At 38.1% G+C, this 16,279-nt stretch overlaps 2 protein-coding genes across 15 annotated transcripts in view; one reads left to right on the plus strand and one right to left on the minus strand.

The window, feature by feature from the left end:
• Positions 1 to 16,279, plus strand: part of LOC116540209 (ceruloplasmin) — a 58,562-nt gene that overhangs the window by 33,186 nt on the left and 9,097 nt on the right. For 2 of the 6 annotated variants that reach the window (XM_032263611.1, XM_032263617.1), the window contains exons 12-18: positions 1,164 to 1,371; positions 2,695 to 2,834; positions 3,807 to 3,935; positions 6,560 to 6,666; positions 7,587 to 7,803; positions 8,229 to 8,368; positions 10,411 to 10,573. In XM_032263611.1, the coding sequence (XP_032119502.1) occupies positions 1,164 to 1,371; positions 2,695 to 2,834; positions 3,807 to 3,935; positions 6,560 to 6,666; positions 7,587 to 7,803; positions 8,229 to 8,368; positions 10,411 to 10,573 (1,104 nt within the window). Of the gene's footprint in view, positions 1 to 1,163; positions 1,372 to 2,694; positions 2,835 to 3,806; positions 3,936 to 6,559; positions 6,667 to 7,586; positions 7,804 to 8,228; positions 8,369 to 10,410; positions 10,574 to 13,115; positions 13,849 to 16,279 lie in introns of those variants that run through there. The other 4 variants (XR_004264356.1, XM_032263624.1, XR_004264357.1 and 1 more) reach the window with 4 other exon arrangements.
• HPS3 (HPS3 biogenesis of lysosomal organelles complex 2 subunit 1) overlaps positions 13,499 to 16,279 on the minus strand; it is a 44,322-nt gene continuing 41,541 nt past the window's right edge. For all 9 annotated transcript variants that reach the window (XR_004264371.1, XR_004264364.1, XM_032263702.1 and 6 more), the window contains one exon: positions 13,499 to 14,799. Coding sequence is in view for 7 of the 9 variants with exons in the window: in XM_032263702.1 (XP_032119593.1) it covers positions 14,672 to 14,799 (128 nt within the window). In the remaining 2 variants the exon portion in view is untranslated. The remainder of the gene's footprint in view (positions 14,800 to 16,279) is intronic.

The following is a 16,279-nucleotide window of genomic DNA, read 5'->3' on the forward strand; positions in this document are numbered from 1 at the left end:
TCCTCAAGATGATTCCCTTTTTTTTTTTTTTTTTTTTTGAGACAGAGTCTAGCACTGTTGCCCAGACTGTAATGCTGGAGTGTGATCTCGGCTCACTGCAATCTGTGCCTCCTGGGTTCAAGCAATTCTCCTGCTGCCTCAGCCTCCCCAGTAGATGGGACTACAGGCGTGTATTGCCTCGCCCAGCTAATTTTTTCATATTTTTAATAGAGATGGGGTTTCACCATGTTGGCCTGAATGGTCTTGATCTCCTGACCACGTGATCCTCCTGCCTCAGCCTCCCAAAGTACTGGGATTACAGGCGTGAGCCATCGCATCTGGCCAAGATGATCCCTTTTTAAATTATGGTCCTTTTAAAGATAGCTGGAAAATCAGTCTAGAAGGGGAATGACTCCCTAAATATTCTGCACCTAAACTTTTTATATGTCTCTGTAGCCTAGACGTAGTGTTGGCTTGTCGGTTGCAAGTGAATATTCTATTCTAGAATTGTAGCCATGTGAATTTAGAGACATCTACAGACCTAGCTCTAAATGAGTAAAACAAGCTAAAACAGAAGAGGAAGACTTTTAATCAAAATGTGAAAGTATGCTAACTTGTTTCAGGCTTTATTTGGTTTATTATATGCCACTGAAACTTTAGATCAATCCAGTGTCACTCTTTCCTTCCTTCAACAAATGTAAATATAACAATGAACAAGAGAGATAAGATACCTCATGCTGCTGAAATTCTAATGCAGGGAGACAAACAACAAGCAAGTATTTTAATACATATATGTCAAATGATTATAAGTACATAAAGAAAAATAAGGCAGGGGAATGAGATGGTGACTGAGAGGGGAAAGGGTCAAGATTCTCTCAGGAGGAGAGACCAGAATAAAATGAGGGCATGAACCATGAGGATATTTTGGGGAGAAGTGGTTCAGGCAGAGGAAACAGCAAGGGCAAATGTCCCTAGGCAGGCACACACTTGACCTGTTCTAAGAACAGCAAAAGGCCTATGTGGATGGAGCAGGGTGAGCAGGAGGGGATGTAAACAGAGGTGTGGAAAAGCTAGATAATCTAACTGAGGCCACAATAAGGACTTCAGTATTAATTCTAAGGAAGGTGGGGCGCCCCAGAGGGCACTAGCAAAGAAGTGACATGTTTTCTTATTTACCACTCCAGGGACTTTTAATGTTGAATGCCTTACAACTGATCACTACACAGGCGGCATGAAGCAAACATATACTGTGAAAAAATGCAGACAGCAGTCTGAGGATTCTACCTTCTACCTGGGAGAGAAGACATACTATATTGCAGCAGTGGAGGTGGAATGGGATTATTCCCCACAAAGGAAGTGGGAAAAGCAGCTGCATCATTTACAAGAGCAAAAGTAATTCTCCAGACTCTGATTCCCAATTTCTGTTGTAATTTTAAGTTTCCTTTTCAGAGAAGTAAGAATTACACCAAATTTTCTAAAAAAAAAAAGAAAAAAGAAAACAGTTGCATTAAACAATAACAACCAAAATAACAACAAAACACTTCCTAGGAACTTGTCCTCATTCATTTCTGCTTCTCTCAATTTCCTCAAGGGAAAATTTCCATGTATCTCCTTTGATCCTTTGGAATCTTGCTTTCTTCTCTACTGGAGTGTCTTCTCACATTCATGTGCCCTCTTGTTGCCATTTATTTTCAAACTTAACAAAAATTAATGACCAAATTCAGAGAAGAAATATTATTCCCCTTACCATTTGTTATTTTTTCTTCAAAGATTTCATTGTTAGTCTAACAATCAGTCATTTCACATTCTTAAAACTATTATGTATGGAATATTTTAAATGCTTGAAGGTGATGTAGCTGATATGATTCTCTACCCTCTAAGAACTTACAGGAAAAAATGGCACAAAATTCCCAGTAACATGTGCATTATGAAAAAGTACAAAATAAATTCTGTATGAATAGATGTAAGTAACTATTAGAGCTTCAGAAACATTAACTTAGAACAGCATCACTCATTACTTCTAGTTAGTCCTTTTTTCATACTTTTCCAAGCACTTTCCTCTTCATCATCTCACTTACATTGTGCACTGACCACATGGAGATGATCTGAGGGACTAGGATGGGCAGGTGTTCAGATCCAGGGTGCACAGCACAACTGGTGACCTGTGGCTAGGAAGTGGCTACCTGGTTAGTTTTACAGCAGTACTGAGTATGATTTGCAGTGTGAAGAAGTAAAAGTTTATTTTGTAATTGGGGTAAAATGGTTAAAAGTCTCCAGGTGCCATTAGAAGTAAGTGAAAACTTCAGGAAAAGGGAATGCCTCAGAAAAGATGTCCATTTCAGTTCCTATAATCAGAAATATTGGACTCATCAAATTTTAAAGCTATAAAGAAATCTTAGAGATGATCTGTTCAAATATCTCATTTTAGGGATGAGAAAACTAAGGTTCCAACAGGCAGTGACTAGCTGGAGGAAATTTTCGCTAGTGGCAGGGTAGAGGCCAGGACTCAGATGGCTACACTCAAATGGCTAGGTGTGCTTTCTCCCACACATACTTTTAAGTCTTATTATTCTTTCTTACTTGGGTAGGAGACTGATGATTAAAAACTACTATAATTGCTCTAATAAAAACTATGTTTTTATTTAAAATTTAAAGTTTAAAACTTAAATTCCATTTTCATTAAGACAAATACTAACCTTAGTTTTTCTTTTTAAGTGTTTCCAATGCATTTTTAGATAAGGAAGAGTTTTACATAGGCTCAAAGTACAAGAAAGTTGTGTATCGACAGTATACTGATAGTACGTTCAGTGTTCCAGTGGAGAGAAAAGCAGAAGAAGAACATCTGGGAATTCTAGGTATGAAACTAGTTCCAGTTTGTCGCATGTGGTAGAACTGACTGTTACTGCAGGTAGCATCAAGATGTGATGCTACCTGCAGTAACAGTCAATTCATGTCTATGGGTTTCATTTTCTTGGTTCATATATCAAAGTTATTCAACTAAAACTTTAAAAATTAGTTATCTAATAAAATAAGACTTATGTTTACTAAATAATATGGCATAGTAAAATATTACTTCTCTTGGAAACAATGTATTATCCCATATACTAATGTATATCTATTTGGTTTTTATCAAATTGATGCTTTTAATTTTAGTGAAGTTCCCAGAAACTACTTTCTAATGACACTGTGTCTTTTGAGACAGAGTCTCACTCTGTCACCCAGTTTGGAGTACAGTGGCGCAGTCTCGACTCACTGCAACCACCCCCGCAGCCTGGGCCCAAGTGAATCTCACACTTCAGCCTCCCAAGTAGCTGGGACTACAGCATGAGCCACCATGTCCAGCTAATTTTTGTATTTTTAGTAGAGACGAGCTTTTGCCAGGTTGGCCAGGCTGGTCTCAAACTCCTGGCCTCAAGTGATCCACCCACCTCAGCCTCCCAAACTGCTGGGATTACAGGTGTGAGGCACCACACCTGGCCCTAATGAAATTCTTAACCAAATTCTCCCCATTATCCTACCTATTCCCGCCAAATTATAGCTATTTACTGGCTGGACATCCAACCCACCATAATTAGACCAGTACTCTGCAAAGGACTTTCAAGCCAAACCACCCCTAGAACTCTTAAGAGATAAACAAATGGTCTCCATCTTTATTTCCAGCGTCTTGATCCCAAATTCCCTGGGACCCAGTATAAATTCAAGAGGATTATAGCACAAACCCATGGGGAGATAAACAAGTCATCTTTGCTAGTCTTTGCTTCTATTACTAAGTTAGACCTTCCAATTGGACAGGTATACAAGTCACTCTTTCTTTTCACTTTTGCCAGGTCCACAACTTCATGCAGATGTTAAAGACAAAGTCAACATTATCTTTAAAAACATGGCCACGAGACCCTACTCAATACATGCCCATGGGGTACAAACGGAGAGTTCTACAGTTATTGCAACATTACCAGGTACTCATGGTGGGGGGAAGCATTTTAACAGGCTGCACAGCCTTTCCACAGATTGCTCTCATCATAGAGAATCTGGACTGAGAAAGTGAAAAGGGAGGTAGCTGTGCCCGGGCGCAGTGGCTCACACCTGTAATCCCAGCACTTTGGGAGGCCGAGGCCGGTGGATCCTGAGGTCAAGAGATCAAGGCCATCCTGGCCAACATGGTGAAACCCTGTCTTTACTAAAAATACAAAAATTAGCTGGGCATGGTGGCGTGTGCCTGTAGTCCCAGCTACTCGGGAGGCTGAGGCAGGAGAATTGCTTGAACCTGAGAAGAGGAGGTTGCAGTGAGCCAAGAACACACCACTGCACTTCAGCCTGGTAACAGAGCAAGACACCGTCTCAAAAAAAAAAAAAAAAAAAGAAAAGAAAAGGGAAGAGGGGATGCAAGGAGGTGTATGCAAGTACACATATGCTCATACAAAAAAAAAAAGTCCACAGGAGAACTTAAGAGAAAAACCTGAAGGTAGGGGACATTTATGAATACTCAAGGGTGACTCAGAGAGATGCTGTCTCCTCACTCAGCTAGAACACAGCTCAGATGACATCTACCACACCGCATGTGGATGATGTTCCCACGTCTGTCTCCAGCACACGTGGTTTTAAGAACCAGAGGCTGCCATGTGGAACTCTAAATTCCCCCTATCTAGTCCAGGATCTGGCATGTATTAGGAGGTCATCAAATGTTTCTTTACTAAACACAGAGTAAAATTTTAAACAGATTATATACACAGGTGAACATTTTCTTTAATAAGAACCATATTTTTCTTCGATTAGTTGTAAAGATGGCTTCCAGGAAAAGACTATTTCTCAATAACCTAGCAGGGAGTAAGTAGCAAGGGTGCTATTTTAGGCAGAGTGGTCAGGAGGGCTTCCTTGAGGAGGTAGCATTGTTGAAAACACCTAAAGGTTGAGAAGTAATGAAATTCAGGTAATTGTGCAGGAAGAGATTCTAGGCCCCGAAGACAGGAGCATGCCTGGTGTGTTTGAGCAGCGCCAAGGCAGCCAGAGGCTAGATTAGGAGCACAGAATGCTAGAGGTGAGATCCAGGGAGAACAGGGGCCAGGTGGAGTAGGGAGGACTTCAGACTCAAGATTTAAGATTGATGTTCTGATGGATACTTTTTAAGGGGCTGTTTTGGCTGATGTGTGGTTAAGTGACCATACAGAGGCAAGGACAGAATCCAGGGTCAGTTAAGGACCATTGCAATAATCTGGGTAAAAAAATAATAATCATTGAGATTTGGAACATGGGGGAAGCAGCTGAAGTGGTGAGATGTCATCATATTCTGGTTCTATTTTAAAGGTGATGCCAAAAGGGCCTGCTGGAAAATGGGCACTAGGGAGTGTTAGGGAAGAGAGGAGTCAAGCGTGACCCTAAGGTTTTGGGCACTGACAGCTGGTGAAAGGGTGGGTTGTAAAGGGGTGTGGAAAAGAGAAGGAAATGTTATTTTGCAGCTTATGAGAATAAGTAAAAGCAGTGATGGCAAGACAGTAATATGTGCAGGTGGTGAATCCATATTTTATATTCTAGTGAAATTTTCTGCTTAGAAAATTTCAGGACATGGAACAGCTCAGCTTGAGGCTTGAAGAAAAAGTAAGATATCTACATCACTTGGGACCATCTCTCTTGTCTTGCTTAATTCCCTAGTAAATGTCTGTCGGACTCTGGCAGATTAGTATGACAGCATGCATATGTAATGGTGTGGTCTAAATGGGATGGACAGTGAGTGTGGTTGGGATTGGTGAGAGGGCATGGTCAAAAGTTGAGGTCTGGTGAGCAGTTGCACAGGAAATCCTGAGGTCACTGGAAATGCAGATCGGACTGGAGAAAAGCCCAGAGCACATAGGAAGAGGGTAAGAGCATTGGCAAAGTAGGAGGGTGAAGCAACTGGTCATCTTCAAAGTGCCAAGGCCCAGGGTGTGGTTATGTCCTGTATGTGGGAGTAGTGACAGAACAGCACATGGTGTGATAGAATGAGATGGACCAAAGGGGAGGTAAACAGAACTGCGGCAAGTCAGTGACTCATGAGATCATGAGGTCTAATGGCTCCTCGCCAGGAATCATGAGCTCACTAAGGATGATCATGAGAGAGGACGAGGAAAGGAAGGCCATGCTGAAGCTGAGGGAATTGCACAAAATAGTCCAGATACACACTGAGAAGATTACGGGAAAGGTGCCAGCCACTGACGAAAAAATAGCTTGATATCTGAAGAGAACGAAATATATTAGGAGAACATACTTCAAGCTAAGAAAAGATTGGTTGCAAAATTTCTTCAAATTTTAATACTGGAAGTGCACCTCCTAGCTTTGTGGTATGGTAAGTGGGTTAAAGTTAATTTATAATTAACCTAAAAAACGACAAAATTTTGTCTTACCATTTGTCTTAAAACTCAATTCTTGAAAACTTGTGAGTACCACAATTTTTTAAAACTAAAAAACTAATTACACTGACATTTCCAGTTCCTGGATCCTAGTTGTCAAGGGTGTGTGTGTGTGTGTGTGTGTGTGTGTGTGTGTGTGTGTGTGTAATGTAAACTAAATACAACCAGATCCGTTATCCACTAACACTTGATGAATTTAGGTGAAACTCGAACTTACGTATGGAAAATCCTAGAAAGATCTGGAGCTGGAGAAGAGGATTCTGCTTGTATTCCATGGGCTTACTATTCAACTGTGGATCAGGTTAAGGTAAAATGTAAATCATTTATGTTTTGTGACACTTCCCAAAATAGACACACAATTGAAGGAAGATGAGGTTAGCATTTTCCTGTGGTCTAATTCTATGTTAAAATCCTAGGAAAATGGCTGCTGTGTAATCCACTTCAGCAAATATACTGCTATCTATCTATGACACACAAGACAAAAATCTGAAATTTCCTAATAAGATACAGCTCAAAGGTCTTTCAAGATCATATTCGGGAAGTTTAGATTTTGTCTTGTGGGTCATAGGAAGCCACTGAAAAATTGACAAAGAATGGCAGCATAATTTGCATTTCAGATCATTCATTCTGGTGGAATGATGAAAGGCTTGGAGCGGGAAGAGACTGGAGGCTGAAAGGCCGTTGTAATACGTCTCAAGAACCTCTACTGTGTGGAGGGAGAAAAGAAATGGAATGAGTTATAGATAGGTGGGTGAACTGCCTGAGTGAACCAGGGGGAAGTAGCTCTTTGATAATTCAGAGTTCTGTCTCAAACAAATGAGTAAATCTGCTATTTGTGGTGTTATTATTATACATTTCACTCATCTATGGATTTCTTAGGGAGTGCCATAGTGCTTGGCTCACATTCAAGAGTTCATGAGTTTACGGAACAAACCAACACTGTTCATCTGGGATTCTTTTAAAATCACTGTTCATTAGCTGAGTTAAATTTTGCCTCTGCAGACATTTGTTATGTCAGCATCACTCACATGACCTACCTACTATTCAACATTGCTCCAATTTAACTACTTCAAATGAAAAGTTACTAAATTGGCAGTACCACACTGGGCAAAGTCTACTACTTCAATCGGTCGCTCCAGAATTCCTGAGGCCATGGGCGTAAAGTCTCAGTTCTCTGAAATCTTGATCTACATCACAAGGGTTACTGAAGATTTTCCTTGTTTCTAGGATCTCTACAGTGGATTAATTGGCCCACTGATTGTTTGTCGAAAACATTACTTGAAAGTGTTCAATCCCAGGAAGAAACTGGAATTTGTCCTTCTGTTTCTAGTTTTTGATGAGAATGAATCTTGGTACTTAGATGACAACATCAAAACATACTCTGATCACCCTGAGAAAGTAAACAAAGATGATGAGGAATTCATAGAAAGCAATAAAATGCATGGTATGTTACATGATTCTAAAACCATTTTTCTACTTTTTTTATCCATTTCTCTTTCAAATAAAATTATATTGGATACTAATTTGTTTTGTCATAAACCACTTCTGCCTCACTTTGTATGTGAGGTAGAATTCTGTTCAAAACAAAAAGGGGGCTATGTTCAAAATCATTTGCTAATTTATTTTCCAATTCCAAAATCTCATTTCCTTTTAAATAATCCTTAAGATTAAGGCTTTTGGTGCAAAGTGCTAGAAAAGCAGTGTGTGATATTATTGACTTTAAAGTATCCATTTTCCTCATTTGTAGTAAAATAAATTTTATTACATCAAAAATATTCTTTACATTGACTTAATAATCATATTTTCTTTGAAAGAGCTATTGGTTTAAAATATCTTGAAAACTAATATAAAACCATATGCTTTCCCCAGCTATTAATGGAAGAATGTTTGGAAACCTACAAGGCCTCACAATGCATGTGGGAGATGAGGTCAACTGGTATCTTATGGGAATGGGCAATGAAATAGACTTACACACTGTACATTTTCATGGCCATAGCTTCCGATACAAGGTAAGAGCCATCCATGGCAATTACTCTTGCTCTATTTGAAAATGTTTTAATACAAGTGAAGGAAATATTTCCTCAGAGAAACTTATGAAAAATTGAAAGCTGCAAAGACTACAGCTGGCCCTTTGTATCTATGGATTCCCCATCCAGGATTCAATCATGGATTGAAAATATACAGGAAGGTCAAGTGCGGTGCCTCATGCCTGTAATCTCAGCACCCTGGGAGGCCGAGGCAGGTGGATCACCTGAGGTCAGGAGTTTGAAACCAGCCTGGCCAACATGGTGAAACCCTGTTTCTACTAAAAATACAAAAATTAGCCAGACATGGTGGCAGGCATGTGTAATCCCAGCTACTCGGGAGGTTGAGGCAGGAGAATTGCTTGAACCCAGGAGAAGGAGATTTCAGTGAGGCAAGATCGTGCCATTGCACTCTAGCCTGGGTGATGAGCAAAACTCCGTCTAAAAAAAAAAAAAAGAAAAAGAAAAAACATATATACAGGAAAAAAATTTCCACAAAGTTCCAAAAAGAAAAATTTGTATTTGCAGCACTGAGTACTACATTGAATCCATGCAAATGAAGAGATATGTAGGCATTGTATTAGGTATTATAATAATCTAGATATGATTTGAAGTATATGGAAGGATATGCATAAGTTATATGGAAATATGCCGTTTTACTTAAGGGACTTGAGCATCCATGGATTTCGGTATGGGGGCATTCCTGAAAACAATCCCCCATAGATACTGAGAGATGACTATAATAGGGCACAGCAATTTCAACTGACACACCAGCCTTTGTTACACCTTGAGCTCTTCCTGGGATTTGCATTTTTAACTGAATTTTCATGGAGTTCTGCTCACACATTCCTGAGTAAGGAAACTGAATGGAATTGCTAACAAAGAGGGTAGGAGTGTTCACATAATGATGGATGAGAGTAGAGACCGCAAGACTTTATCATAACCTTTGCCCTGTGTGTTCTAAGTTCTGTATCTCAAATGGCCCAAGATGAGCAAGATCAGTTGGGTGACAAGCAGTTGGTCGATACATCTCAATCCTACTTCTATTCTTTCTCGGTGCTGATTTCAGCAGAAGCCAGTGGCCCTCCTGGAAATGCTTTTTCCTTATGCTTTGGGCTAATTTAGAAAATGCAGAAGTTATCAAAAAGCATAGTGCAGAAAGCCTGTTTTTTATCTCCATTTTGTTTTACATAGATATATAGTATTCTTAGAGGACTTTTAATTCTATCCTTGTAGAAATAGACTGCTGTCACCTACTTCAGGCACTGCCTGAAATGCCTCTGGTTTTTGTCTTTTTCATCAGCCTCCTTTTCTGCTTCCTTTGTTTATTTATTTATTTGAGACTGAGTCTCACTCTGTCACCCAGGCTGGAGTGCAGTGGTGCGATCTTGCCTCACTGCAACCTCCGTCTCCTAGGTTCAGGTAATTCTCCTGCCTCAGCCTCCCGAGTAGCTGGGACTACAGGCATATGCCACCATGCCTGGCTAATTTTTGTATTTTTAGTGGAGATGGGATTTCACCATATTGGCCAGGCTGGTCTTGAACTCCTGACCTTGTGGCCCGCCCACCTCGGCCTCCCAAAGTGGTGCAATTACAGGCGTGAGCCACTGCACCCGGCTACTTCACTTTTTTAACTTGATTTAAAGCTTCACAGACAAACTAGGATAGATTCAGGCAAAAGAGAGGCAAGGGCTAAAATGGGGCCACACCTGAGTGCCTTTTGTGTAGCTTAAATGCTATGACAAACAGGCAAACCAGAGTTGAGGTACAGGAGGTTTGTGGGTAGTCCTGATTGATGAATTCATTCTCATCACATCTTTCTTTCACACCCACTTGATGTGGATACCAAGAACTTAGTAAGAATACAAAAAACACATTTTACCGTTTGTATTAAACACAAAAACGAGCTCAATTATTGTAAACAGATTTATCCATCCTTTCAATATCCCTGAGCTGACCAATAACAAATGACATGAGTGAACTCTTGTATATAATATTATACATTATTTGTCATTTTTCTAATTAAGCACAGGGGCATTTATAGTTCTGATGTCTTTGACATTTTCCCTGGAACATACCAAACCCTAGAAATGTTTCCAAGAACACCTGGAATCTGGTTACTCCACTGCCATGTGACTGACCACATTCATGCTGGAATGGAAACAACTTACACCGTTCTACAAAATAAAGGTGAATATCCAGGTGGTAATTCTAGAAGCCATATATAGTAAATATAATCAAAGGAACTACTTTGCCTAAATACTTCCCCCAACATGAAGCATCAATATGAAGCATCTGTGAATCTGCTGCCCTGATTTCTTCTCTACCTCCAAAATGGATTTTTTTTTTACTGCTAAATGGTGAGAGATACTGCTAATTTCCTGATAGCCAGTACTTTTAACAGCAACTGTCATTTCTAAGCTAATACAAATTGACACCCATTTGATGCAGTGTAATTATACCTAAAGCTGATATAAGGGAGGAGTCATGTTACTTATTTACCAAGAAACAAACCATTATTTACATAAGACACATTTAGAATCTAATTTCTTTCTTAACAAAAAGGATTTTTTTTTCTAGGTGGCACCTCTGTGTAAGAGAAGCCCAAGACAACCCCAAATAATATAGTTTCAAATAGGCAGTGTCTTTCTGTGCATCCAAGAAGGAGAGATCTTATTATTATTTGTGAAAGATGCAGGGAAGAAACAATTTAAATGTACTGCTCCCCAACCCGTGCAATAACCTTCCCCATGTGTAGATACACACACATACACTTGAAGAAAAATGAACAGTTTATTATTATTATTATTATTATTATTATTATTATAAGATTCCTGCACTGTGGCTGCAGGCTTTGGTCTTTCCTGATCTGTTGAGTTGAGAATTGTTGTAATTGGAAATGGCAAACCCAACAGGAGGAAATTACGTAAAGAAAACCAATCTATGTCTTTCCTCCCCAAAATGGGGGGAAAAGGGAACATACAAATGAAGAAAATATAAATGTAAATATATTTCAAGATTAAGAAGCCCTGAAAGGTTAACCTTCAGTGCAAATGAAAAGTTTTAATTTCTGCTCCTGGGTCTTACACAAACAACTTATATCATGAAAAACTATTTCCATTAATGCTCTTTTTATTAGAGCAGTCACTGATAACACCAGAATATCAAAGGCTCACAGACAAGCCACTTAATTTAATGCCAATAACTTGAACAAGGTGAAAAGAGCCAAATATGATGAGAAAGAAAAATTTAACACTAGTAAACCATGTGGTTACATGTGCTTGCATGTAAACCACACAAAAGGGTGGTCCTGCTAGAAAAATAATGGCGAGTAAGGGAACATGGAGGCATTGGGGGAATGCATGTGTGCAAATGCCTGGCATGTGCAGTATGATACTACAGGGCAACCGTACACACACAGACACAGATTAGATTCCTCCTGTGTAACAACCATGAAAGAAGACGGAGATTACTGCTTGGTTAAGAAAGGGGAGATAGTTTTTAAAGCCATAGGAAAAATTACAGAACAAACAGCAAATATGGAGGGAAAATCAACACTGGACAAAAAATTAAAGAGAAACTTAACTTTTGCAAAGAGAAAAGGTATTGCATGAGACTGTAAGAAGCAGTAACGAATAAAAAAAGATAGTTTGAACTCTCTTTGGCCCATAAAATCAGTAGCCATGTTTATCAGTCTGAATTATCTTTACATAAGTCCAATCAAGCTTTGAGCAAGTTTACATTAATCAGGAGTCTTAGAAAAGTCTGCTTAGCTTTAAATTTCTAACAGGCAAGGACTATATATTCTGTATTCTGTATTTCTAGCTAAGTACCCAAATCCAGTACAATAGTTTGCTTACTGAATATATAACAACGTATTAATTCAATGAAGAGAAACTTTTGTAACTACTTTTTGACATAATTTCAGATTCCCATATACCTTTCACCGATTCCCCAAATGTTAATGATTTGTGCAGCCACACTGGCTTTCTCATTCTTCTTCCTATCTCCCTCTCATATTCACCCTCTATAAGTACACACACAGACATGTATAGATACATACAATTATCTTTCCTAAAAACAAGAATATTCTTGTACATGACAATACAATGATCAAAATCAGAAAATTAACAATGATTTAAAAAACGATAGATCTTTTTCAATTTTCACTAATAATCCTAATCATGTTCTTTATAGAAAAAGAAAATCCCAGATCACGTACTGTATTGTTGTCATGTCTTTTAAGTCTCCTTCTGAATGGTTCCTTAATACGGGGCAGTCACTTTGTAGAGTGTCCTTTCATTTGAGTTTGTCTAATGTTTCCTCATGATTAGATTTAGGTTCTGTACTTTTGAAGACTATCATGGCATGATGTTGTGTTTTTCTTAGTACACCATGTCAGGAGGCACAAGATAGTGATTGGTTCCATTACTGGTTATGTTAACTTCAGGCTTTGGTTAAGGTGGTGTCTGCCAAGTTTCTCCAATGTAATTGTATTCATGTTCCCTTTACAATTAATAAAGATCTTGTAGGAAGGAAAGTCATCTTTTTTTAAATAAAGCAGTAATAGAATGAGAAATTTTTAAACATATAAAAAGTAGAAAAATAAAAATGAATCAGGAATAAAGTAACACTAAAAAATTGGAATACATTTAGAGAACCATCTACTAATTTTTAAACCATATAATATATATTATTTTTCATAACAGTCTTAAAATTTCTTTTTCTATAGAGACCAGTATGGCTGGATGAAATAAATTGGTGATAAGTGGAAAAAAGAGAAAAACCAATGATTCATAACAATGTATGTGAAAGTATAAAATAGAATGTTACTTTGGAATGACTATAAACATTAAAAAAAGACTGAAAACATACAACTTTGTGCATTTGTGGGAGAATACTCTTAACTTTTTGCAAATGGAAAGATCAACAGACTATATATCGATACAGGACTGGCACCTATATACTAGGTAATAAAATTGATTCAGACAGTCTCATCATATCACCACTATTAGGGTTTTATAAAACTGCATTTTAAAAAAGATCTATGACCAGATATTCTCCTGGGTGGTCCTCAAAGGAGCACCATTAAGGTTCATTGAAATGTTTTCAATCATTGCCTTCCCATCAATCCTTCTAACATGCTGTTGACATCACACCTAATATTTAGAGGGAATGGGAATGCAAGGTATGAGGGAAGAAAATAAAAATAAAATAGGATGACGCAAATCAGTTTTGTGAACCCTTGAAGAGATGGTCTAAAGGATGTTATCTGGAACTGGAGAAAAGCAGAGTTGAGAGACAATTCCATAGCTTAAATTCTGTTAAGGATAAACATCACCATTAGAAGAAAAGCTTCAAAATACACCTGTGGCAGATGTCACAGGAGTAGAATTTCTGCCCAGCCTTAACTGCATTCAAAGGATAACATCAATGAACTGAACTTGAACTAAAAAATTTTTAAAGAAGTTAAAAAAGAAGGCAGATGGTTGTGAATACAATGATATATTTCTTTATTTTCACATACGCTGTAGCTAAAAGAGTAAGAGTACACATCAACAAAAAATGGAAACAAAGCTTTGGCTGAAAAAAGCATGCATTCGACAAATCATGTTAATAGCTAGACAAGAAGAAAGTTAGCTTTGTAAACGTTTACTTCATTTGATTCAAAGAGAAACAGTTTTCTTAAGGTAACAAGAAGAAAGCACGAGTTTTCTTAAGGTAACAAGAAAAGTAACCAAAAAAATGAGGTTTGAAATTTTTTACCACGGCAAAACATTAACATCTTTCTCAAAAGCATAGAGAAAACTGGAAAAATCAAGAAGATAAAATTCTGGGCCAGTTAGTGACATTGTTTCAAGCATACTTGCAAAACATTTCCTTAAAGTGTTCTTGGGACGGAAACGATTGTCATGTCTCCAATAACAGTGAACTGATGTTGTTCCTTGGAATAAAAGTCAATTTCTACCTTAAAAAAATATATGGTTTCTCTGAGGAATTCTTATGTCTTGAAGACTTTTTACATTCTAGACAATTAAACTGATTGAGGTCATAAATTAAGAAATGAATAGTCACCACTATATGGTAAGGTAAGCAGCCTGAAAGCACCTGCATCATACATGTGTGATATATACATATATATATTATATATATATAATATATATATAATATATATATATGATTACATATACATATGTGTGTAATCAAAATGCCTCTACTTGTACTTTGGCATTCAATTTTTGGAAATTCAGTCTCAAATGCCATTATGGTATTTTTCAAATGATACCTTTAAGTCAATGATTTCTTTCGACTGCAATAGAGAAGGTATGGCAAGAAAAATGCTGCAGTACCATCTTCTGGGAGAACATTCATGAAATCCTTCAGTTCTAGTTCCACAGCAACAATTGACAATGTTTCTGTTTGTAGAAAAGAGTATCTGAGTTAGAACTGAAAGTCTGTCTTACATTCAATCTCTCTTTCTTAACCAATTAGAAGCCAGTTCAGGTAAGAAAATGTTATAACTACAAAGAAAAAAAGTCAATCTCTTAAATCCATAGGCTTCTTTATGGTTTTAACTTATTTTTCCTTACTAGAATCCTTTGAAGTTTATTTTGTATCAGTCATATGAAATTTGGATTTATCATTTCATTACTCAATTACTGTATTATTTTGCAATCAACTTTCTACTATCCTCTAAAGAAAATTTTAATCATTTGAATACTTTTTTTTTTAAACTCTAAGACTATACTAATGCTAATTCATAAAGATTGTTTGATAGGATAAGAAACACCAATGTTTTTCCAAATTAGTTCCTTTTTATAATATTTCATGTTGCTAATAAGCACAAATCTGTTTTCATGACCATTTACTTCTTTTTACCCCAAAGTCTGAAGGTGTTCTAATGAACATTTTTAATATTAAGGAACTTAACAGACATTTAAAAAAAAAAAAAAAAACATGCAATTTTACGATTCTAGTGCTTCTTAACAGATACATGCTGCCCTCTCCTGGGACAGAAGAGTGACAGCTATGAACAATGTCCCAATAAACATCCACTTGGTCTTACATCTCTATCCACGTGTCAGTGCCATTCCCTGTGTGATATTTGCATGCCCATCATTTACTCTATTTGCAGAGTAAGTGAAATATAAGATCCACTCAAAGTCATCTGTCCAATATGCAGCAATCGAAATCTTTCTTTACACAAAAGAATGACTGGCCTTTGTTGCTGAAGAGTTAATGAATGGAGCAGCAATGGCTCATAGAAAATATTCCTAGTTCTGGAAACCAGACACACTTGGGAAGAGATCCAGACTTTTCCACCTACTCAGTGACTTTAAGAGGGTCACCTTGCGGGTTGTGGTGGCTCATGTCTGTAATCCCAGCACTTTGGGAGGCTGAGGCGGGCAGATCACGAGGTCAAGAGATCTAGACAATCCTGGCCAACATGGTGAAACCCCGTCTCTACTAAAAATACAATAATTAGCTGGGTGTGGTGGTGTGCGCCTGTAATCCCATCTACTCAGGAGGCTGGGGAAGGTGAATGGCTTGAACCCAGGAGGCAGAAGTTGCAGTATGCTGAGATTGCACCACTGCACTCCAGCCTGGAGACAGCGGGATTCTGTCTCAAAAAAAAAAAAAAAAAAAAAAAAGCAAGTCACCTCATCTCTTAAGTCCTAGTTTCCTCATTTATAATGTAGTGGTACTATCTGCTAGCTTCCACAGTTCCTTTTAGTTCCAGCTTTCAGTTCAAAAGCTAAAATATAGCCGGGCGCGGTGGCTCAAGCCTGTAATCCCAGCACTTTGGGAGGCCGAGGCGGGTGGATCACAAGGTCAAGAGATCGAGACCATCCTGGTCAACATGGTGAAACCCCGTCTCTACTAAAAATACAAAAA

This window comes from Sapajus apella, unplaced genomic scaffold (genome assembly GCF_009761245.1).
Source record: "Sapajus apella isolate SASKATOON/1434 unplaced genomic scaffold, GSC_monkey_1.0 scaffold4, whole genome shotgun sequence".
Lineage (NCBI taxonomy): Eukaryota > Metazoa > Chordata > Mammalia > Primates > Cebidae > Sapajus > Sapajus apella.